The 23766-nt window shown below is 43.2% G+C and overlaps 1 protein-coding gene across 1 annotated transcript; it reads right to left on the bottom strand.

Moving 5' to 3' along the window:
- Positions 1-1665: 1665 nt before the first annotated feature.
- Positions 1666-23604, bottom strand: PRUNE1 (prune exopolyphosphatase 1). Its single transcript, XM_007460242.1, has 8 exons — positions 23566-23604; positions 16449-16541; positions 15704-15906; positions 13878-14062; positions 12989-13147; positions 11791-11885; positions 9520-9678; positions 1666-2094 (listed from the first exon to the last, which is right to left on the bottom strand). The coding sequence occupies exons 1-8, from the start codon at positions 23602-23604 to the stop codon at positions 1666-1668; spliced, it is 1362 nt and encodes a 453-aa protein (XP_007460304.1).
- Between the last annotated feature and the right edge of the window lie 162 nt (positions 23605-23766).

Raw genomic sequence — 23766 nt, 5'->3', positions numbered from 1 at the left:
ACACAGAAGTATGTTATAAAGAGGGTTCTGGAAGAAACAAATTAAAGGAAAGGCTGAGGATGAGGGGAGACATAAGACTGTTGCTCCTTATTCCCAAAAAGAGTCAACAGAAGGAAGACAGTATGTACAGCAGAAAGAAGGGAAATGAATCTTGAGAAGGTTAAAACAATTATCAGAGGGAAAGGCCTGATTATAGTTGTAAAAAGAGACAATAAGGCCCCAAACAGGAAAAAAGTATTTAATACTTTAACAAAATGCAAAATAAAAGTACCCAAGTTACAAAACATAAATTCCTTTGGTTCAGTAATCATGCCACTATTTTACCTTCCAATGGCTACAAACATCCCCTCAAAGTGAAGTCAGTTTCCCTCATATGAAGACATCATGCCAAAACCATCACATACCCCACTGTTCAGCGAAACCGTTGAAAACTTACAGGGAGCAGAGCTGTGGGGTAGGAAAAGGGAGAACAGGTTGGTCTGAAGAGAAAAGGGAGACTCTACACATGCAGAACAAGTCAGTGGAAGGGAGCTCTTTGCTGGGTCACTATGGTATGAATCATACCCCTGTACATGCTACATGAGGCTGAGCACCTTGGTACAATCACAAATAAACAGACAATTCAGTGACCCTGAGCATTCCCAGGGAAAAAGAAACAAAGAAACAAACAAAAAACCAGAGAAGCAGAGGCAAGAAAGGACGGTGTGGCAACAGGCAGATCACAGAAACCAGGGAACATCAGTTTTGCAGATGGGGAAATGAGATCTAGAGGAGTGAGTGTCTGGACAAAAGACAGACAGTTGATGGCAGTCGGTATGAACTCCGTGTTTCCTTCTACTATGCCCAAGGAGAAAATTAGATGGATAAGAAATCGACAGAGCCAGGGGTCTCATTGTAGTTCTACTGTCTTTTGTGAAGAGCGCCCATGAAGTCTTAAGGCTTTCCCAGGTGTCTCCTGAACTCTCAAGAACCAGGGGGGTCTTCTGGGTCTCTTCAGGGTCCCTGTGGCTCTGAGTCAGAGGGATCCAAAGAAACTGAGAGTCAGGCCAGCTGATCAGGACAGAAGATAATGGCCTCCAATCTGCTCCCAAACAATCCCGAAACAGTCACAGTAAGCTCAGAATAGAAATTTAGCAAACTGGGAATCAGACACCATCACCTAATTGGGGGCAGAAAGAGGAGTCATGGAGGTGAAAATCAACTAAAGGCTAAAAACTGGAAGAAGCTAAAAGTAGGTATTGTGTTCAATAAATACTTGAATTAATAACAGAATAAATGAACACTGGAGACAATGAATGGTTCCATAAGAAATACTGGCTCTGTTAAAAAGCCTGACTTAGGGCACTTTTGGGGTACACATTCTTTCTGTGCCACTCTGCTAAAACTGTGTATGTTATCACATCATGACCCTGGCAAATGAAATAGAGGAGAGTCAGTGCAGATTTAAGGAGTTAAATTAAATAATAAAATTTGTTTGATTGGTAGAGACTGTGGGGAAAAGGGAGAAAGCCAGCTCAGCTTTCTTTTACTTCTTTCTCCTCCTAGGTTTATGAGAACAGTATACCAGATCCTGGAACAATGAAGACAAAATTGCTGAAACATCTCAAAACATGCATTCAGGGTGGTTCAGGCAACCTCTTTCACTTCCCCCTCCCCTCCCAACAGTCATTTCTTGGACCGGGAGGCAGTGGTAGATTCTGACAGTGAGATCTGACTACATTTCTCAAAGATGACCTCGGCTGAGAATTTCGGCAGCCCCTGATCCAGAGGGCACTCATCCACCAGGCTGTTCATGGGTGTGGGGGGCAGTGGAGGCTCCTCCTCATCTTGACTCAGTCCAGGAATCAGGGAGTTACCTGCCCTGTCCAATTCCTTGTCTACCTGCTCCCTGGACACACCCTCTGTCTCAGGCTGTCCTGAAGGGATGTTCGTGGAGTCAAAATATGCTGACAGGGCTTCCTGGAGCAGAGGCAGAAGTTTCTTTCGAGAGACCTGGGTGTTGCCTTGAAGATAGGCTTGGAGGTTAGGGTGGATGCTTGGGGCAGGGGTCAGCTTCAGGGACGGAGAGTGGGAGCGTTCCAGGACTCCACAGACCTAAAAAGGAGACAAGATGGGGAGGTGGTATGTAAGGTGGTGAAGCAAAAAGCTGAGACTTCTAAGAGACTTCTCTTATAGAGGAGAAAAAATATATTTTTTAAATTAAGTCATCTAGGGTGGTTTTACTGCTTGCAACAAAGGCACATCAACTAATACACACAGTATTTTAAACATTTGAGGTGATATATTTCATTTTATTCATAAGTAAACCAAAGCCCAGAGAGATTAAGTGCCTTGAATGTAGATGATGAGTCTGAACGAACCAGAATCTGGGACTCCCACCTCCTCGAATATTGTTATTTGCAAGGGCATTCGCATTCCTGTGCTCAAAAACTTGAACTCTATCCTTAGCTGAGATGGGACAAGCATCTACTATACTGAGGTCAGAAGAGAAAGAATAAATAGATCAAGTTGGGGTGGGAAGTATGCCAGGCATCGTGCCACGTCTGGCCATTTTCAAATATTAATTTCGTCATTTAATCCTCACAACTACCTTACAGGTTGGTATTACTATTACCCTCATTTACAGGTAGGGAAACTGAGGCTTAGTTGTTTTTTTTTTTAATTTATTTTTTTGCGGTATGCGGGCCTCTCACCGTTGTGGCCTCTCCCGTTGCGGAGCACAGGCTCCGGACGCGCAGGCTCAGCGGCCATGGCTCACGGGTCCAGCCGCTCCGCGGCATGTGGGATCTTCCCGGACTGGGGCACGAACCCGCGTCCCTTGCATCGGCAGGCGGACTCTCAACCACTGCGCCACCAGGGAAGCCCCGAGGCTTAGATTAGGTAACTTGCCGAAGGTCAAGTTTTGTTTTTGTTTTTTTTTAAATTTTATTTATTTTTTATACAGCAGGTTCTTATTATCTATTTAATACATATTAGTGTATATATGTCAATCCTAATCTCCCAATTCATCCCCCAACCCCCCCACCCCTGCTGTACCCCCTTGGTGTCCATACATTTGTTCTCTACATCTGTGTCTCTATTTCTGCCTTGCAAACCAGTTCATCTGTACCATTTTTCTAGATTACACACATATGTGTTAACATACGATATTTGTTTTTCTCTTTCTGACTGACTTCACTCAGTATGACAGTCTCTAGGTCCATCCACGTCTCTACAAATGACCCAGTTTTGTTCCTTTTTATGGCTGAGTAATATTCCATTGTATATATGTATCGCATCTTCTGTATCCATTCACCTGTTGATGGACATTTAGGTTGCTTCCATGACCTGGCTATTGTAAATAGTGCTGCAATGAACACTGGGGTGCATGTGTCTTTTTGAATTATGTTTTTCTCTGGGTATATGCCCAGTAGTGGGATTGCTGGGTCATATGGTAATTCTATTTTTAGTTTTTTAAGGAACCTCCATACTGTTCTCCATAGTGGCTGTATCAATTTACATTCCTACCAACAGTGTAGGAGGGTTACCTTTTCTCCACACCCTCTCCAGCATTTGTTGTTTGTAGATTTTCTGATGATGCCCATTCTAACCGGTGCGAGGTGATACCTCATTGTAGTTCTGATCTGCATTTCTCTAACGATTAGTGATGTCGAGCAGCTTTTCATGTGCCTCTTGGCCATCTGTATGTCTTCTTTGGAGAAATGTCTATTTAGGTCTTCTGCCCATTTTTGGATTGGGTTGGTTGTTTTTTTTAATATTGAGCTGCATGACCTGTTTATATATTTTGGAGATTAATCCTTTGTCCATTGATTCGTTTGCAAATATTTTCTCCCATTCTGAGGGTTGTCTTTTCATCTTGTTTATAGTTTCCTTTGCTGTGCAAAAGCTTTTAAGTTTCATTAGGTCCCATGGGTTTATTTTTGTTTTTATTTCCATTACTCTAGGAGGTGGGTCAAAAAAGATCTTGCTGTGATTTATGTGTAAGAATGTTTTCCTATGTTTTCCTCTAAGAGTTTTATAGTGTCCAGTCTTACATTCAGGTCTTTAATACATTTGGAGTTTATTATTGTGTATCGTGCTAGGAAGTGTTCTAATTTCATTGTTTTACATGCAGCTGTCCAGTTTTCCCAGCACCACTTATTGAAGAGACTGTCTTTTCTCCATTGTGTATCTGTGCCCCCTTTGTCATAGATTAGTTGACTGTAGGTGCTCAGGTTTATCTCTAGGATTTCTATCCTGTTCCATTGATCTATATTTGTTTTTGTGCCAGTACCACATTGTCTTGATTACTGTAGCTTTGTAGTATAGTCTGAAGTCAGGGAGTCTGATTCCTCCACCTCTGCTTTTTTTCCTCAAGATTGCTTTGGCTATTCAGGGTCTTGTGGGTCTCCATACAAGTTTTAAGATTTTTTGTTCTAGTTCTGTAAAAAATGTCATTGGTAATTTGATAGGGATTGCATTGAATCTGTATATTGCTTTGGGTAGAATAGTCATTTTCACAATATTGATTCTTCCAATCCAAGAACATGGTATATCTCTCCATCTGTTTGTGTCATTGTTGATTTCTTTCATCAGTGTCTTATAGTTTTCTGAGTACAGGTCTTTTCCCTCCTCAGGTAGGTTTACTCCTAGGTATTTTATTCTTTTTGTTGCAATGGTGAATGGGATTGTTTCCTTAATTTCTCTTTCTGATCTTTCATTGTTAATGTATAGGAATGCAAGAGATTTCTGTGCATTAATTTTGTATCCTGAAACTTTATCAAATTCATTGATTAGCTCTAGTAGTCTTCTGGTGGCATCTTTAGAATTTTCTATGTATAGTATCATGTCATCTGTAAACAGTGACAGTTTTACTTCTTCTTTTCCAATTTGTATTCTTTTTATTTCTTTTTCTTCTCTGATTGCCATAGCTAGGACTTCCAAAACTATGTTGAATAATAGTGGTGAGAGTGGATGTCCTTGTCTTGTTCCTGATCTTAGAGGAAATGCTTCCTGTTTTTCACCATTGAGAATGATGTTTGCTGTGTGTTTGTCATATATGGCCTTTATTATGTTGAGGTAGGTTCCCTCTATGCCCACTTTCTGGAGAGTTTTTTTTATCATAAATGGGTGTTGAATTTGGTCAAAAACTTTTCCTCCATCTATTGAGATGATCGTATGGTTTTTATTCTTCAGTTTGTTAATATGGTGTATCACATTGATTGATTTGCATATACTGAAGAATCCTTGCATCCCTGGGATAAATCCCACTTGATCATGGTGTATGAGCCTTTTAATGTGTTGTTGGATTCTATTTGCTAATATTTTGTTGAGGATTTTTGCATCTATATTCATCAGTGATATTGGTCTGTAATTTTCTTTTTTTGTAGTATCTTTGTCTGGTTTTGGTATCAGGGTGACAGTGGCCTCATAGAATGAGTTTGGGAGTGTTCCTTCCTCTGCAATGTTTGGGAAGAGTTTGAGAAGGATGGGTGTTAGTTCTTCTCTAAATGTTTGATAGAATTCACCTGTGAAGTCGTCTGGTCCTGGACTTTCGATTGTTGGAAGATTTTTAATCACAGTTTCAATTTCATTACTTTTGATTGGTCTGTTCATATTTTCTATTTCTTCCTGGTTCAGTCTAGGAAGGTTATACCTTTCTAAGAATTTGTCCATTTCTTTCAGGTTGTCCATTTTATTGGCACAGAGTTGCTTGTAGTAGTCTCTTACGATGCTTTGTATTTCTGCGATGTCCGCTGTAACTTCTCCTTTTTCATTTCTAATTGTATTTTAAAAATTTATTTATTTTTGGCTGCGTTGGGTCTTCGTTGCTGCATGTGGGCTTTCTCTAGTTGCAGCAAGTGGGGGCTACTTTTCGTTGTGGTGCACAGGCTTCTCATTGTGGTGGCTTCTCTTGTTGCAGAGCACAGGCTCTAGGTGTGTGGGCTTCAGTAGTTGTGGCACATGGGTTCAGTAGTTGTGGCTCATGGCCTCTAGAGCACAGGCTCAGCAGTTGTGGTGCACGGGCTTAGCTGCTCTGTGGCATGTGGGATCTTCCCAGAGCAGGGTTCAAACCCTGCACTGGCAGATGGATTATTTTTTAATTTTTAATTTATTTATTTTTTCTTATTAGTCAACCATTTAATACACATCAGTGTATACATGTCAATCCCAATTTCCCAATTCACCACATCACAACTCCCACCCCCCACTGCTTTCCCCCCTTGGTGTCCACACGTTTTTTCTCTACTTCTGTGTCTCAACTTCTGCCCTGCAAACCAGTTCATCTGTACCATTTTCTAGGTTCCATGTATGTGCGTTAATATACGATATTTGTTTTTCTCTTTCTGACTTACTTCACTCTCTATGACAGTCTCCAGATGCATCTATGTCTCTACAAATGACCCAATTTAATTCCTTTTTATGGCTGAGCAATATTCCATTGTATATATGTACCACATCTTCTTTATCCATTCGTCTGTTGATGGGCATTTATGGCAGGTGGATTCTTAACCACTGCTCCACCAGGGAAGTCCCTCATTTCTAATTTTATTGATTTGAGTCCTCTCCCTCTTTTTCTTGATGAGTCTGGCTAAAGGTTTATCAATTTTCTTTATTTTCTCAAAGAACCAGCTTTTAGTTTTATTGAGCTTTGGTATTGTTTTCTTTGTTTCTATTTCATTTATTTCTGCTCTTTTTCTTTCCTTCTACTAACTTTGGATTTTGTTTGTTCTTCTTTCTCGCCTTTATGTGTAAGGTTAGATTGTTTACTTGAGATTTTTCTTGTTTCTTGAGGTAGGATTGTATTGCTATAAACTTCCCTCTTAGAACTGCTTTTGCTGCATCCCACAGGTTTTGGATCGTCGTGTTTTCATTGTCATTTGTCTCTAGGTATTTTTTCATTTCCTCCTTGATTTCTTCAGTGATCTCTTGGTTATTTAGTATCGTATTGTTAAGCCTCCATGTGTTTGTGTTTTTTACGTTTTTTTCCCTGTAACTTATTTCTAATGTCATAGTGTTGTAGTCGGAAAAGATGCTTGATATGATTTCAATTTTCTTAAATTTACCAAGGCTTGATTTGTAACCCAAGGTGTGATCTATCCTGGAGAATGTTCTGTGTGCACTTGAGAAGAAAGTGTAATCTGCTGTTTTCGGATGGAATGTCCTATAAATATCAATTAAATCTATCTGGTCTACTGTGTCATTTAAAGCTGTTTCCTTATTAATTTTCTGTCTGGATGATCTGTCCATTGGTGTAAGGAAGGTGTTGAAGTCGCCCACTATTATTGTGTTACTGTAGATTTTCTCTTTTATAGCTGTTAGCATTTGCCTTATGTATTTAGGTGCTCCTATGTCGGGTGCATATATATTTATAATTGTTATATCTTTGTCTTAGATTGATCCCTTGATCATTATGTAGTGTCCTTCCTTGTCTCCTGTAACAGTCTTTATTTTAAAGTCATTTTATCTGATATGAGTGTTGCTAATCCAGCTTTCCTTTGATTTCCATTTGCATGGAATATGTTTTTTCCATCCCCTCACTTTCAGTCTGTATATGTCCCTAGGTCTGAAATGGGTCTCTTGTAGACAGCATATATATGGGTCTTGTTTTTGTATCAATTCAGTGAGCCCGTGTCTTTTGGTTGGAGCATTTAATCCATTCACATTTAAGGTAATTATCTATATGTATGTTCCTATTACCATTTTCTTAATTGTTTTGGGTTTGTTTCTGTAGGTCCTTTTCTTCTCTTGTGTTTCCCACTTAGAGAAATTCCTTTGGCATTTGTTGTAGAGCTGTTTTGGTGGTGCTGAATTCTCTTAGCTTTTGCTTGTCTGTAAAGCTTTCGATTTCTCCATCGAATCTGAATGAGATCCTTGCTGGATAGAGTAATCTTGGTTGTAGGTTCTTCCCTTTCATCATTTTAAATACATCGTGCCAGGCTTCCCTGCTGGAGCAGTGGTTGAGAGTCTGCCTGCTGATGCAGGGGACATGGGTTCATGCCCCGGTCCGGGAAGATCCCACATGCTGCAGAGCAGCTGGGCCCGTGAGCCATGGCCGCTGAACCTGCGCGTCCGGAGCCTGTGCTCTGCAACGGGAGAGGCCACAACAGTGAGAGGCCTATGTACCACAATAAAAAAAAAAAAAAAAAGTATAATACATTGTGCCACTCCCTTGTGGCTTGTGGAGTTTCTGCTGAGAAATCAGCTGTTAAGCTTACGGGATTTCCCTTGTATGTTATCTGTCATTTTTCCCTTGTTGCGTTTAATAGTTTTTTGTCTTTAATTGTCAGTTTGATTACTATGTGTCGCCAAAGGTCAAGTTTGAATGAAACAAAGCTGATACTTGAACTCAGGTCTGTCATCAGAGCTAGTGTTCTAAATTACTATATTATACTATTTCTAACAAAGGAGGAAGAGAGGAAATGGTAGGGCAGATGGTGAAAAGAGGACTACCATTTTCCAGCACAGAGGCAGCCTGGGCAATGGTAGAGTTATCAGATACCTACAGAGTTCCAGAGGGACCATGGCAGGGAGAAGGAGGGGAGATTTAGGAACGTGGGGAGAGGTACTTCGTACGGTCAAAGCACCCTTTCCTTCATGACATGATTAGCAAGAAAGAATTGTGCCCAGCAATGAACCTTACATATGACATTATGTTTAATGATTACATCACACTAATTAGTAGATGGTAATATGACATTTACAGAATCAGAAGTCAACTGACTTGCCTTTGGTCAAAGAGCAAGTAAGTGGCAAATCTGGGACAGAAAAGCCTATCTATCTGCCTTTAAAGGATGTAGTTCTTTCCACAATACCAAACTACTTTCCACTGAATGAAATTACATTTGCTTCCTGGAGGAGAAGATAAAGACAAAGAGAGGTGGGAAGGGGCAGACATACCTTTCATGCACAAAAAAGATTATCCAGCTGTATTCAGACCAGTCTTCAGCAGTCCTCACTGCTAAGAAATTCAAAGAATCCCTGGACTGCCTTAAGTCCACTTTTAAATTCTTCCCTGGGCTTATCAGTAACCAACAGAGGAAAAGAAAGGGGAGGAGGTGGGAAAGGTAGCTAAATGGAAGATCAGGGAAAAAAACCAAACCTGCTCCTAGACCACTTCTCTATAGAGTTAGCACAAACTGGTTAAGTAGTAGAAAAGGTTTCTCGTCTGTTTCCAATTTTCAAGGCAATAAGGTAAAAAGAAAGGAATTGATTTTCAGGGGTGAGGAATTAATGCTTAAACCAAGAATCAAGTTTTAACTCCAGATTTATAACAAGTCCTTTTAACCTGATTTCAATTTCTTCTAAGTAGGAATTGTGTCTCTAATTCTCTTTGGAATCTCCCTTTCTCAACAAGAGTATGATTAAGGATATTCACACATAGAGAGAATGGAAAAAAGCAGGTAGTAGTGATTCTGGAAACAGATCAAGGACCTCTGGATAAATACAAGAACGAAGGAGAGGTCTTTACAGCACAGGACAGTGCGTACAGGCAGAACTCTGTAGGGTCCTCAGGCTGGAGAAGGGACAGGGACTCACCGTCACTCGGAGTGCTGTGTGGGGACAGAAAACTGCCAACTGCCGCACTGGCTCATTGTAAGTGTTGAAAAAGATAGTCATGGCGACCAGGGCATCATAGCTGTGAGCCTGGCAGAAGGCATGGAGATCTGCAATGAGGCCAGACCTCTGCAGAAAGGCCTAAAACAGAAGAAATGGACAGGGATGAGGGCTGCCGCTGGATCCTCATTATCACCCTCAACAGAAGATGCTTATGAAGGGTTTCTTTGCATGTTTCTTAACCTGGGACTTGTACTCCATAAAAAAGGTATCTAATGTTTACTCTGTGCTATTTATGTGCTGGCAGGCAATACATAGAATGAGGAGAATGAGCCTTTCTATGAGGCCATTCTATGAGCCTCACAGAATGAGGCTTTGGGTTCAGACAGAATTGGTTTGAAAATCAGCTCTGTTACCTATATGATCAAGGATCCCTGGACTTAAGTTTCCTCATCTGTAAAATGAGGGTAAATCATTTACCAAACTTGATTGTTTTAAGAATTAAAAATGATAATGGGGCTTCCCTGGTGGCACAGTGGTTGAGAGTCCGCCTGCCGATGCAGGGGACATGGATTCGTGTCCTGGTCCGGGAAGATCCCACATGCCGCGGAGCAGCTGGGCCCAGTGAGCCATGGCTGCTGGGCCTGCGCATCCGGAGCCTGAGGCCACAACAGTGAGAGGCCCGTGTAATGCAAAAAAAAAAAAGATAATGTACGTAATGTGCCTGGTATGTCCAAGGCTATCCTGCTCTTGCAATCAATCAAGCAAGGTCTTTGCCTTGAGGGTATTTTTATTCTAAAACAGAACAATGGCGCATACAAATAAGTACAGACACACAACAACTGCATCCTTGGCTCTTCATTCTTTATCTATCTATATTATTCTCCAAAATCTCCTCCACGCATCCTCCAATGAATAATACCACCAGCTGCTTTAGATCAGGGCTTTTCTTTATCCTTAGCATTTCTAATGAGTCAATTTGTACTATGATTATGGTACTCGGCAAGCCTTTTGTGTTCTTATGTTTGGTTACCAAACTAGGTTAGAAGTAGCAAGGGAAGAGGCCATGCTATTCTGTTTCAGTTAATTATTTAGTAAAAATGTTTACATGTTATTTAGGAGAAAGCTGTGCAGTCTATGAGAGTATGTGTTCAGATTAGATGGATGATTTAAACCAATAAGATATGGAGCCAGGTATTAAAATACCACTATCAGAGTTATATTCATTCACCCATTCTACAAAATTCACTGAACATCCACTATGTGCCAGGCATTGTCAAAGGTGCTGGAGATACAGCAGAAACAAAAGAAATAGGGTCTCTGCTCTGGTGGAGCTGATACACTATCAGAGGAATATAGACAATAAACAAGGAAACCATGAAACATGATTATTTCAGTGTGCTAAGTGCTATGAAGAAAACAAAATGGGAATTCCCTGGCAGTCCAGTGGTTAGGACTCCATACTTCCACTGCAGGGGGCCCAGGTTCAATCCCTGGTCAGGGAACTAAGATCCCACAAGCTGCATGTACAAAAAAAAAAAGTAATATTTAGAGATTTTTGAGCACGGAGGATATTACTTTAGTTAGGGTGGTCAGGAAAAACCTCCTGAAAGAGAAGACACCTGAGCTAAGTCCTAAATGAAAAGAAGGAGCCAGCTCTGCAAAAGGAGTGCAAAGGCTCTGAGTTGAGAGCTAAGAGTGAACTTAATGGTTCTGAAAAACAGAAAGAAAACTGGGGTGGTTACAGTACTGTGAGTGTAGGAATGGGGCTGGAATGAAGAAGTCAGAGAAAAGGACAAAGGCCTAACAAAGGAGGGCCCTATAAACCACTGTAAGGCCTTTAGATTTTATTAGAAGTACAATGAAAAGGCAGTAAAGGGAGGGGGCCAATAGGATCTGACATATCTTTTTTTTTTTTATCTCAGTTCCCCAACCAGGGACTGAACCCAGGCCGCAGCAGTGAAAGTGCTGAGTCCTAACCACCAGACCATCAGGTTACTCCCCTGGATCTGACATGCCTTAAAGAGATCACTCTGGCTGCTGTGGGGAGAACAGTTTGCAGGGGTCAAAAGTGGAGGCAGGGAAACCAGCATGGGGGCCATTACAGTAGTGCAGTGAGAGACGATGGACTGTGTAGAGATGGAGAAAAGGAGGGGTAAGATACATTTTGGAGGTGAGTCAGGAGTGAGGGGCAAGGTTACATACAAAACTAAAGGTTTTCTCTCTCCACCCACACCTACATCTTGCTCTTACCTCCAAATCCATATATATTGCACTAATGGCCACCTTGGTGCCTTGTCTGGAGATGGTCTTCTGGTCCTTTCTCAGCATCTGCTCTGTGGTCAGTCCTAGAAAGTGGATGTGAGACTAAGGGTGAAACAAGAGAACCAAGAGAACCCAGGGTCCCAAGACCAGGAAGGCGAGGACACCAAGACAGGCCAAGGAAGAGGAAAAACACAGCCTCTCTTTGCAGCAATGAACAGGGCTAGTAACAGGGGATGTAATTATATAATAGAAATTTATTTATTCATTTAAAATAATATTTATTTATTTATTTTGGCTGCACTGGGTCTTTAGTTGTGGCATGCAGGATCTTCATTGTGGCATGCATGTGGGATCTAGTTCCCCGACCAGGGGTCGAACCCAGGCCTCCTGCACTGGGAGCGTGGAGTTTTACCCACTGAACCACCAGGGAAGTCCCAGTAGAAATTTACTCTAAATAAAAAATTACTTTCGATTACTGGGTCACAATAGGTACCTTTAGAGCAAGGGACTCTGGGGAGAAGGGTAAATGGAAGAAGAGAGGCTTTTACTCCTGATTTTCCCCATTCTGTGTTGTTTTACTTTTCTAAAAGTACAAGTGGGACCTCTCTTTTTTCTTTTTTTAACGTCAACAGGCAGTAGCTGGGTAACAAATCATGGATTTTTTTTGTTCTCTTCCTTCGTCCTTTGTATATTCACCCTAAGTGTTTCTTCTGCTTCCCTAACCATTTATCTAGATCTCACTCTGATAATTCAGTAGAGTTGGCCCTCTGTATCCATGGGCTTCACATTCGCAGATAAGGAGGGCCGACCGTATTCATTATACTATGCCATTTTATGTAAGGGACTTGAGTATCCGAGGATTTTGGTATCTGTGGGGTATCCTGGAACCAATTCCCTGCAGATACCAAGGGACGACTGTATTCCCTCAGCATACTTTATTTATATGTCTATATTCTCTAATTAGACTAGAAACCTCTGAGACTCTTAATATATTCCTTCTCATCCACCCAATAGCCAGGATAGAACAATCCAGTAAATGACTGATTAATTCATGATCAGACTCACACACTACCTAGTTTCTTTCTGGTATAAAGCTTAAATCATTATTGCATGCTCTGAAATTGTTTTGACGGTATTCAAGAACATAATGAACAAGGCTTTTGTCCACCAGTTTAACACTTCATACCTGATACATCAAACTTTGCCTTTTGCAGAGAATCAAAGATATCATTTCTGTTGGGCAGATCTGGGAAGAGGGCCTCTAGATTCTCCACATATCGGTTGTCCTTTAGGGTTGCCTTTCCAATTTTAAGGTCCATGTTCACACAGTCCAGGATGATTGCTCCTGCGGAGAAGGAGGATGGCAGAACTCAAATCCTGTGGCCCTCCATTCCTGACAACTAGAACACACATAACCCTCAAACCAAATGGACACAATACCAAAGGAGACTGTATGGCAACTCACTGAAGACAAAACAAACTGGGACAATGCCTTGAGTAAGACATCCCAAATCCAAACTAAAATGTAGTCAGGGAAATGGGGAAAACGTAGAAAGGAAGTATAAATATCTCAATTCTTGGAGATTCTGAAACCTAGTCAGAGAGAGATGACCTCTCTTCCACAGGCCAAATTCCAGTTGGAAGAGACAGTCTAATCCAATTCTCTCTCTCTCTTTTTTTACAAATGGAGAAAATAAGAACAAAAAAGGTTAAGAGATTTGCTCAAGGTCATATAACTACTTCCTGGGCAGAAATGGTATTAGAATTCATTTCCTGCTTCTTTGGCTAGTCCTCTTTCCATTATACAATGCTACTAATAGGCAGCTTCTAGGTCTGTTGTTCTGTGCTTCCTTTCTGCTTTCTTCAACAAAGTATTCCACAGGCCTTCAAAGGACAAAGTATCCCACAGCCTTTTTAATGCCTAATTGCCCCCTGAAAGAATCCCTTCCTTCATATCTACTAAATGGCTTTGAGAGGGTGTGGTCAGGCTGGAAGAGTCTAGACTTCTCCACTTTCCCTTCTCTGGCATGGGAATAAAGGAACTAATCAGGTCCCAACCCCCAGGCCACCCTCACCATGAAGAAGGGCTGCAGTTTGCCTGTCCAAGATCTCTGGTGCCCCCTGCAGGATTCTCTCGGCCACCAGGGTAGCGCAGGACCCCACCAGCTCAACTGAAACATGGCAGGCAGGGCAGTGTTTCTGATCGATGGGCCGATGGTCTAGCACCTCTGCTACTGCCTCCTCTAAGGCTGCGTCACTTCTGTGTGGGAAAGGGGGGAGGTGTCGGGGAAAAGAGAAAGAAAGATAGGTAGGGGCACTCCAGCTGCACCTCACTCATGAAGAAAACAGACATCATAGGCAGACACTTAGGCCTTTGATCACTTCTACCTCTGCCTCACTCCTCTCAGTTCTTCTCTTAAATATTATAATAAAGCCATCTTTAAACACCGTATAGGTGAATTTGACGAAGTATCTGCTACCAGTATTTCACCCACATATTTGATATCCTTTAGGGTTGTCTTTCCAGTTGACACCTGGACACCCAACATCTAAATCTCTCCTGTTCCCTCAATTCACTTAATATCCAAATTTCATGCAGGTCACCTGTGGCTTCTGGCTCAATTCCCATCCATTCCCTCCTTTCCAACCCTCTGCTACTGCCTTATTCTTGGCCCTCAATCTCTCTCATCTGAACTACTCCAATAGTTCCTTAACCAAACACCTGCTTCCAGTGCCCTCCGAAACTGTCCTCCATAAGACTACCTGAAAGAGTATTTGAAAAATGCAAATTTGGTTCTGCTAGGATCTGGAATAAATAGAATTAACAATAGTTCCCCACTGCTCAAAATAAAGTCTAATCTCCTTGGCAAGGCCTAGATCTCCATGATCTGGCCCCTGCCTATCTCTCTAGTCTTATCTTTTTTATGTCCTACTCCTCCCTCATATTTTATGTTCCAGTTATGCAAAACAAATCTCAGTTCTCCCAACTCACCATGCTATTTCATACCTGCCTGCGTTTTGCTAACTACCTCAACTCCTCATTCACCAAGCAAATACCTAGTCTTTCAAGACTGAGATCAAGGATCAACTCCATTAGGAAACCTTTCCTGACACTCCCCTCTACTCCCCTCTTGCATATTTAACCACTCCATCCTTCATGTAACTACTGTCCCCTAGAGTGACGGTCACCACTTACCTCTAACACCCATTACAATGACCTGTTTACCTAGTTCCCTCCTCTGACTGACAACTTCTTGAGAACAGAGATTCTACCTCACCTTCATCCTCTAAATAGAAGTTTATTAATGAGTGAGTGGATAGATGGATTAGTACCCTTAGGCTGTCCTCTGTCAATGTCCTGCTATAACCAGTGTGCTTAAGGAAAAAATATTCATATTACTATTAGCAGGAGCTAGACACACTTGGGAAGGTCTTGTACTCGTATTGCTTTGTTGGCAGTTTTTTTCCAGTCCTAAATTAGGGATGGGATTATTATAGGTGTGTATGTTTGTTAAATAGCATTAAAGAGATATTGCTTTATGGAGGAAATGATGTCGCTAACTTTTTAAAGTTAAAAATGCCGTTGTAACCATTATTCAAAGGTTTCTATTGTAATAAATCTGCCATGAAATCTTAAAACAATGGTACCAAAGGTAGATTTACAATATTTCTGAGTTATCCTTTAGTTTGAACTCTCCATGTTTCTATTTCTTTTTATTACTCGTGTAACTAGAGAACTGACAATATTCTTTTATTGTCTTTCTATATCTGATATCACCCATCAACTATGCTTAGCCTGTGAGATCCTGTGAGAAAACATTCTTTCTTCTACTCTTTAAAAACCTTACTCATCACAGCCCATGGCACATGGTAAGTATCAGCTTAACTTTCTTCCACTTACTTGGGTAAGACATGATGGTCAACAAGGATGAGGGTGAGCTGGCCAGCCTGCTGCAATGCATGGAGGTCAATCTCATCCCGGAAAATTAAGAGGGACTCTGGAATGTGAGTCTTCTGAAGGAAGAAGACATTGTCACCTCGTAGAGGTAGCTCAGAACGTTTTATATTTAAAACTGGCACAAAGACTTCTTCAGCCTCAGTTGTCTAGAGAGGAAAGTGAAAAGAAGTTATGGCTATGTTCTGTAATAGGATAGGAAAAGTCACAAGACTATTGGGACCAAGGGAGACATGATCTTGGGTAAGTCACTGCCTTTCTCAAAGCCGCAGTTACCCAGTCTTATCAAAATAAAAGGATGACCCTTCCCCTCTCTCCTTCTTGGCAATAGCATGAAGGTCAACAAGACAACTCATGGAAAAGACCTACTTCTAGATGCTGGAGAGAAGGCAATATCAGTCCTCCAGAGCTGACGTGGGCATAAGGAACATACACAGACCACTTATACCCATAAGGAATTCAATAGTTAACTGTTTGAATATTGCTTTATAGTTTACAAATTCTTCAAAATACATTTGATCCTCACAGCAACACTGCAAAATATTATCATTTCAGATTTTATAGCTGGTGACAGGAGACTCAGCAAAGTTAAGGAATCTGACTTACCCAAGGCTAAATGCTGTTAAGTAGCAGAGCTGGGTCTTGAATCCAAATCTTTTCATTTTAAGGCACTCTGTTCCTAGGTACTCACCTTTGCCAGATAAAAAGCCAGGGCGAGAGCTGACACCATGGAGTCCAAGTCACAGGCTTCATTTCCCAGCACAACATGTATGGGTCGGGACTCCTAGAGAGGCAGGAGAGTGGGAAATTAACAAAAGCATCTCTATCCATTTCTGGTTACCTTATACTCATGTACGGCTGCACACACATCCTCTCACTGATCTTCACAGAGGAGGTAGGTCATATAGTCTTATGGGTCCTCAGTTCATGGATAAGGATATTAGTTAAGAGGGCATAAGTGTTTTAGCTAAGCTTTAAGCATTCCACACAAATCTATAGTTAGTGGAAAAGTGCTCCTTCCTCTCTACTACACTGTCTCCTTGAATGTTAACTTTCAGAAGAACAGCAGTAAATCATTCTTATGCTTCTCTGGGCACTTGAGGAGAAGTCAAAAGTAAAGCATCTGGGGTAGCTGATGTATTCAAACCATAACAATGCTGGTTTGTACTTTTTCCCCATTTTTAAAATAGGGAAAAGAATTCTTGCATTTCTAAATCATGAGAATAGGTGAACAGACTTTGAAAATAAAGGTAAAAATAAGATCTAGTCCATTATTTAGATATCTAGTCCATGAAAACTCCCCCTACCCAGAGGAGCTTCAACCATAACCAGATATAAACAACACTCTCACACGCAAGAGACAGACACTTTCCCCAGCAGGTTCAGATTAAAGCAAGAACAGTTGCTGCTGCTGCTGGAACTTTTATTTTTAAAGCTTTGAAAAGTTTCTGCTGATAAGAACTCTGAGGAGGGAGGCATATCTGTCGTTATTATTAATCTTGTTCCCTTGCATCTCCCTACCAGAATTTTAAATAAAATTCATTAAAACCTAAAGGTGTTGGGCTTCCCTGGTGGCGCAGTGGTTGAGAGTCCACCTGCTGATGCAGCGGACGCGGGTTCGTGCCCCGGTCCGGGAGGGTCCCATGTGCCTCGTGGGACCGTGGAGCGGCTGGGCCTGTGGGCCATGGCCACTGGGCCTGTGCGTCTGGAGCCTGTGCTCCATGACGGGAGAGGCCACAGCAGTGAGAGGCCCGCGTACCGCAAAAAAACAAAAACAAAAACAACAACAACAAAAAAAACCTAAAGGTGCCCACAATAGCAAAGAGAGGGGTTTTGTTTCAAAATATCTATTGAGTGTGCCATGTATTTAAAAATTTTTTTTGGCTGTGTCGGGTCTTTGTTGCTGTGTGAGGGCTTCCTCTAGTTGTGGCGAGTGGGGGCTACTCTTCATTGTGGTGCTCGGGCTTCTCATTGTGGTGGCTTCTCTTGTTGTGGCTCACGGGCTCTAGAACACAGGCTCAGTAGTTGTGGTGCACAGGCTTCACAGGCTTTGCTGCTCTGAGGCATGTGGGGTCTTCCCAGACCAGGGATTGAACCCGTGTCCCCTGCATTGGCAGGCGGATTCTTAACCACTGCACCACCAGGGAAATCCCCCATGTACTGTTCTAATATTTTTACATGCATTAGCTGATCATTTAATCCTCAAAACAACCCAAGGGGTAGGCACTGTAAGAATTATTATTTCATTCCAAGTAGAAGCATTTGGCCAGGTGGAATGAGACTATACAGTCCATGGCTCAGCTTAGGCACGAGGATTCTATCTTACCAGTTTACTTTTGAATTTCTATCTCAGCCTACTTCTGAAAGAGAGGAAGGAATAATAGAGACAAAAGCAACACACTAGTTTCTTGATTTCAGCACTGGGCTGCTGTCCTGTGCATTGCAGGGTGTTTGGCAGCATCCCCCAAACTCCACCCACTAGATGCTAGCAGCACCTCCAGTCATGACAATCAAAAATGTCTCCAGACTTTGCCAAATATTCCCTGCGGGGCAAAATCACCCCCAGTTGAGAACTACTGGGTTACAGAAAGGTGAAAATCCACTCTGGCTTCTTCAATCAGGGAAGATTTGCTAGATAGAAGAGTTTAGAAAAGTGGGAAAGGTGTTCAGAGGAATAAAACATAACAAGGAACAGTTTATCAAGTAATGTACCTTTAGGAAAAAAGAGAACCTAGAATCAGCTTCCTTGTATTGGCTGTTACCCACTCCCCTCACTTGCCCAGAAAGCCAAAGCCAGAAAGGGACAATTTTAGAAGACTTCTGGTGGCATAAATTGTCCTATCTCGTAACTAGAAAGGTTCTTATTTTTAAACCACCCTCTTCTCCATCTCCTACTCCCATCCCTAGAGAGAAGGACAAAAGGCAGAGGTTATCTGTCAAGGTTTTGGGCAAAGGGCCTCTGGGGAAAGTCTGCCCTTAGGTTCTCCCCTGTGCCCATTTCTCTAAGCCTATTTCAAGAGGGGGGCAGCCAAGACCCATTCATACTGAACAGCATGGGAGTGGGAAGATTCTTCTCAATATTAAACTCTTTGCCAACACAATATGAGAATTCTGTACCCAAGACCCAAGGCCTATATTAACTCCTCTGACTTGCAATTCGTCCTCCTGATACCAGAGAAGGCCCCTCTGTTTCCTGGATACCAAGAACTGTCCAGATGGCTGTGGACCAAAGTGGCAACAAAGCACTTGAGATAAGTGGCTGCTGAGATAACTTGATCACTGAAGCAGTAAGGGAAGGCACCATGTTCTCTAGAGAGGGAACTATACAAACATGAGAGGCCATATGGCCCTGACTCTGGAGAATAAAGGGAAGAGGAACAGAGAAAAGGCAGAGCAAGGGGGAGAGGCCTATTGCTGGGCTTGAAGAGGCCCTCGGAGAATCTTTCCAAAACTCATGTTAGTGCTGTTTCATTCCAAGTGGCAGCCGAATCAGGATCAGTCAGATCCCCAGCACCAAGAGAAGATTAAGCAGAAAAGCAGAAAGTAGGGACCAAATGCAACTTCATGGCTCTGAGGGGAGGAGAAATGACCCCCAGAGGAAGGTCAATAACTAACCCCTTGTGCTCAGTCAAGCTCAGACAGCAAACAAAAGGAGCTAACACAAAAGGAATACTCTGGGACTTTCAGCAAATCCTGGAACAGGAACAACCAAGGGAGGTGGTGGCATTCCTTTCCCCTGTCAGCACCCACCACTACCCCACCATGACTGGTCCATTTGCCACCCACAATACATGATGTGCACATTCCCAGCGCTGTCCTTTGCACTATTTGTTCTTCTCTGTCTGAAATCAGCAGAACTGCCATTTGAAAAGACCACAGACTGGAGCTGAATCTCAGCTCTGTGGGACTTTGGCCTCTCTAAGCTTCTTTTTCCTCATATAAAAATAAGGATACTACTGTAACCAATTTCATGAAGTTGTTATGAGGATTAAATGAGATCGCACACAAGAGCCTACTCTGTAGTAGTACAGATGAGCTCCCTTCCGTCTTCTCCTTTCTCTAGCCCTTGCTGTCCAGTCAAGCCCAACCGCAAGCCCCTTCTCTCTGTGAAGCCTTCCCTGCACCTGGGCCACAGCAGTCCCTTCCCCTGCACTTCCAGCTTCTGGCACTTGGGATTCTCATACAGAACTTAACTACTACCTTAAGGAGCTCACTATCTTTTCATGGGCATGTATCACAAATCCTTAATGTAGCATACAAGTTAGGTGACTATATACTTTGTTGTTCAAACCAGTACACTTTTTTTTTTCTTTCTGTGGTAAGCGGGCCTGTCACTGTTGTGGCCTCTCCCATTGCGGAGCACAGGCTCTGGACACGCAGGCTCAGCGGCCATGGTTCACGGGCCCAGCCGCTCCGCGGCATGTGGGATCTTCCCAGACCGGGGCACAAACCCGTGTCCCCCTGCATCGGCAGGCGGACTCTCAACCATTGTGCCACCAGGGAAGCCCAAACCAGTACACTTTTGAGAATGAAAAGGGGTGCAATTAATGATTATGTCTCAATAAACTGACTGTCCTGGGCCAGTCGGGTATATGGATGCCTAACTTACAAGGTACCATTCTCCTCTTTGTTTAGGAAAAACATGTTAACTCTTATCCCCCACCCCATCCCCCACTAGCTGAAAGCACAAGCCTCAGTTTTCTGACCATCAGAGGAAGAGTTCAGGGCAAATATAGCTATACTTAGAGCATGAGGAAACCTGAGCTGCCAATGGAAGAAATACAATCTGAGAGCCACTAGTAGATATAAACGTTTTTTCTTCTTTTAAAAAACCTAGGCCTTCCCTGGTGGCACAGTGGTTAAGAAGCTGCCTGCCAATGCAGGGGACATGGGTTCGAGCCCTGGTCCGGCTCGAACAAGGTCCCACATGCCGTGGAGCAACTAAGCCCATGCGCCACAACTACTGAGCCTGCGCTCTAGAGCCCGCGAGCCACAACTACTGAGCTTGTGTGCCACAAGTACTGAAGCCCGTGTACCTAGAGCTCGTGCTCCGCAATGAGAAGCCCCTGCAATGAGAAGCCCACACAGCACAACGAAGAGTAGCTCCCGCTCACAACTAGAGAAAGCCCGCGCACAGCAACAAAGACCCAACGCAGCCAAAACAAAACAAAACAACCCAAAAAACAAAGAAAAACCCACTAGCTGAAATGACTGTATCCTGATGTTCTTTGCGGCCTCAACATGGGGGGCGGAGAGGGGATGGGTTTCAGGGCTGGCAAAGTCAACTACTTCCCTTCCAAGGCTGCATATGGTCTGATGCCTACTCTACAAATTAGTTAATGAGGGAGAAATGAAAAAAGGGGACAAGGAGCCATAGATAGAGAAACCTTCCCAGCAGGGAAAATGGGACTGACTGATACTGATGCAAGGACTGCAAATTTCTAAGGATAGTCAGCCACTCCTGATTCCTGCCTCATTCCTGAGAAGTGCAGACAACTCAGATTATCCAAAGCTTCTGGATGAACACCTAAACTTGAATGCAGCCCCACCCTGAAGCAAAGATTTTTTTTTTTTCCCCCACTAAAAGTGAAAGATGACTCACCATGAATAGGACATTAACTTAAACAGGATTTCTCTGTTTTTTTTCTTTGCGGTATGAGGACCTCTCACTGTCGTGGCCTCTCCCATTGCACAGCACAGGCTCCCGGAGGCTCAGCGGCAGGCTCAGCAGCCATGGCTCATGGGCCCAGCTGCTCCGCGGCATGTGGGATCTTCCTGGACCAGGGCACGGACCCGTGTCCCCTGCATCGGCAGGCGGACTCTCAACCACTGAGCCACCAGGGAAGCCCAAACAGGGTTTCTTTTAAATGGAACAACCTACTATCATTGTGGCAGAGACTGTAGAAAATTTCTCTGGTATCAAATGCTGAAAATATGGTATCAGCAGGAGAGGTGGCTGGGTTATCAGCTGTTTGTCTTGTGTAAAAGGCAAGCATTCACAATTTCCTAAAAGTTATATGTGGTTTAATAGCAACACTCAAACTTAGTGTCTCTGTCTAAATCATGTCTTTCTTTACACAAGAAACAACAGTGTGGCCTCTCGGGAATTGGATAGGGAGAAGAAAAAGGATCTTTTTCTTTTTCTAATTTCATATCCTTTTTGTATTAACATTTTTCCCTATGTACATTTACTACTTCTATAATTAAAAGCAATCTAAATTGTTGGTGTCCACCTGTATGTCCTGCCACCAGTTCACCCACTAACATCGCTAGAGTGTAATTTTCTCATTTCTCCTGGCCCTGGCCAGGTTGTGTGATAAGAGCGCTAAGATATGACCTCACCTTCACAAGTTCACAAGTTTGGAAAAAGGAAGATATAGATCTTGCTCCTTGGGGGATGAATGCAGACAGAGAAAGGTCAGGATATCAGTAATACTGAAAAAATCCAGTATTTTTCAGCTTCATATTCCTGAGGAAGATATACTCAGATGCTGTAGTCTAGATGCATGCAATGAAATGCTATCTGGTGAGGTTTCAGGTTCAAGGACTCTACCAAATGGTGGAAAACAGACTGGTCATTTGGGTTATCGGGGGGAAACAAAATCCAACTTCTTGGCCCTTGGAATGTGCCACAAAGACTCTATATTAGTCCTCCAATGAGTTCCCTGTGGTGGAAATCAGAGGTAACCAAAATGAATTGGTCCCAAATTGCCTTATGCATTAAAACAACTTTCCCCAAATTTGTATTTCACAAGGAAAAATTTGGTGTAATTGGTGTTAAAATTGAACTTCACTCCTATTCTTCGGGTGAGGGTATTCATTTACGACAGCAGCTGAGTCTGCAGGAGGAATTCGGTGACTTTTTGGATTTGTTAAAGACCAGAATCTTATCACCCAGGGGAGTTTGTAGAGTTTAACATATTTAAAAAGGAAACAAAGTCAACCATCTGTCTAGGTTTCTCCAGGGGCAGTGTAACTTGAAGTAGGGGGGGCCAGGTGGCCTCCTGGAGCCTCTCTCTGACCAGCTTTTTGCTGCTAACTGGGGATAGCGGCTTAAGGCTGCATGACCAGTCAGCAAGGCTGGGAGATTCCAACTGGCTCAGGGAGTACCAAAAATAAGCCACAAAGCATTCAGGAGTCATGCTTATAGTTTTGATGCCAAACACACTTTGTGCTTATCCAGTCCAGGCCACGGATTTTTATGTAATTTATGTGTGTTAAGGCCAATGAAGAAAACTGGAGGCAAAGGAATGCAGGTTGTAGTTAACAGACATGCCTGCTACCACCACTTTTAATTCAGAATGAATTAGGCCCGCCAGACAGAAACCGCCGTTCAGAGGCAACAAAGCCGTGGGCACAGCTTCCCTCGTACCCCCGGGGTTCACCTGGAGGCCAGTGGGCCCGGGAGGCCTCGTGAGCGGAGAACTGAAAGAGGGGCGGGGAGAAATGAACAAACACACCTCGCGGCAGGCACAGCTCCGATCCTTTTGACGGAACTGACCCAGAAACAGCGAGCAGCGGCTCAGAGGCAGGACCCAGACCCACAATTCCGCCTCCCCGCTCTCGAGCAGACCCCAAAAGCAGGAGCCCCCAGCTCAGGAGTGGGGTGACTGCGCAGCATTCCCACTCTCAAGGGATAGGTTCTCGTTCCTCACACCTCAGGCCCCAAGCCTGATCAGATCCCAAGCCCCCACCCCACAATTCCGCGTTCCCTCCACATAGACCCTCGGGTCTCCCCAGGTCCCACATCTTTGTCCTTCCGGGACCCCAGGATCCATTCCTTACGATTACAGACAGGGGTCCGTTACCTGCAGAGCAATTCGACAACCCTGCAGATAGTCCTCCATGTTGAAGTTCAAGGTGTGCCACTGCCCCTCGCCGCGGAGAGGTTAACTGGCGAATGAGCCCCGCCCCGGGTTCAGGGGCTTGAGGCGAGTCGGGAGGTGGGACTCGAACCCACCACACCGCGACTCGGTCCCGACCTCGGGAGGAAGTGCGTAAGCAAGGGC

This window comes from Lipotes vexillifer, unplaced genomic scaffold, assembly GCF_000442215.2.
Source record: "Lipotes vexillifer unplaced genomic scaffold, Lipotes_vexillifer_v1.1 scaffold209, whole genome shotgun sequence".
Classification (NCBI taxonomy): Eukaryota; Metazoa; Chordata; class Mammalia; order Artiodactyla; family Lipotidae; genus Lipotes; species Lipotes vexillifer.
The sequence above is the reverse complement of the archived record's forward strand: the minus strand, read 5'-3'. Positions and strand labels throughout refer to the sequence as shown.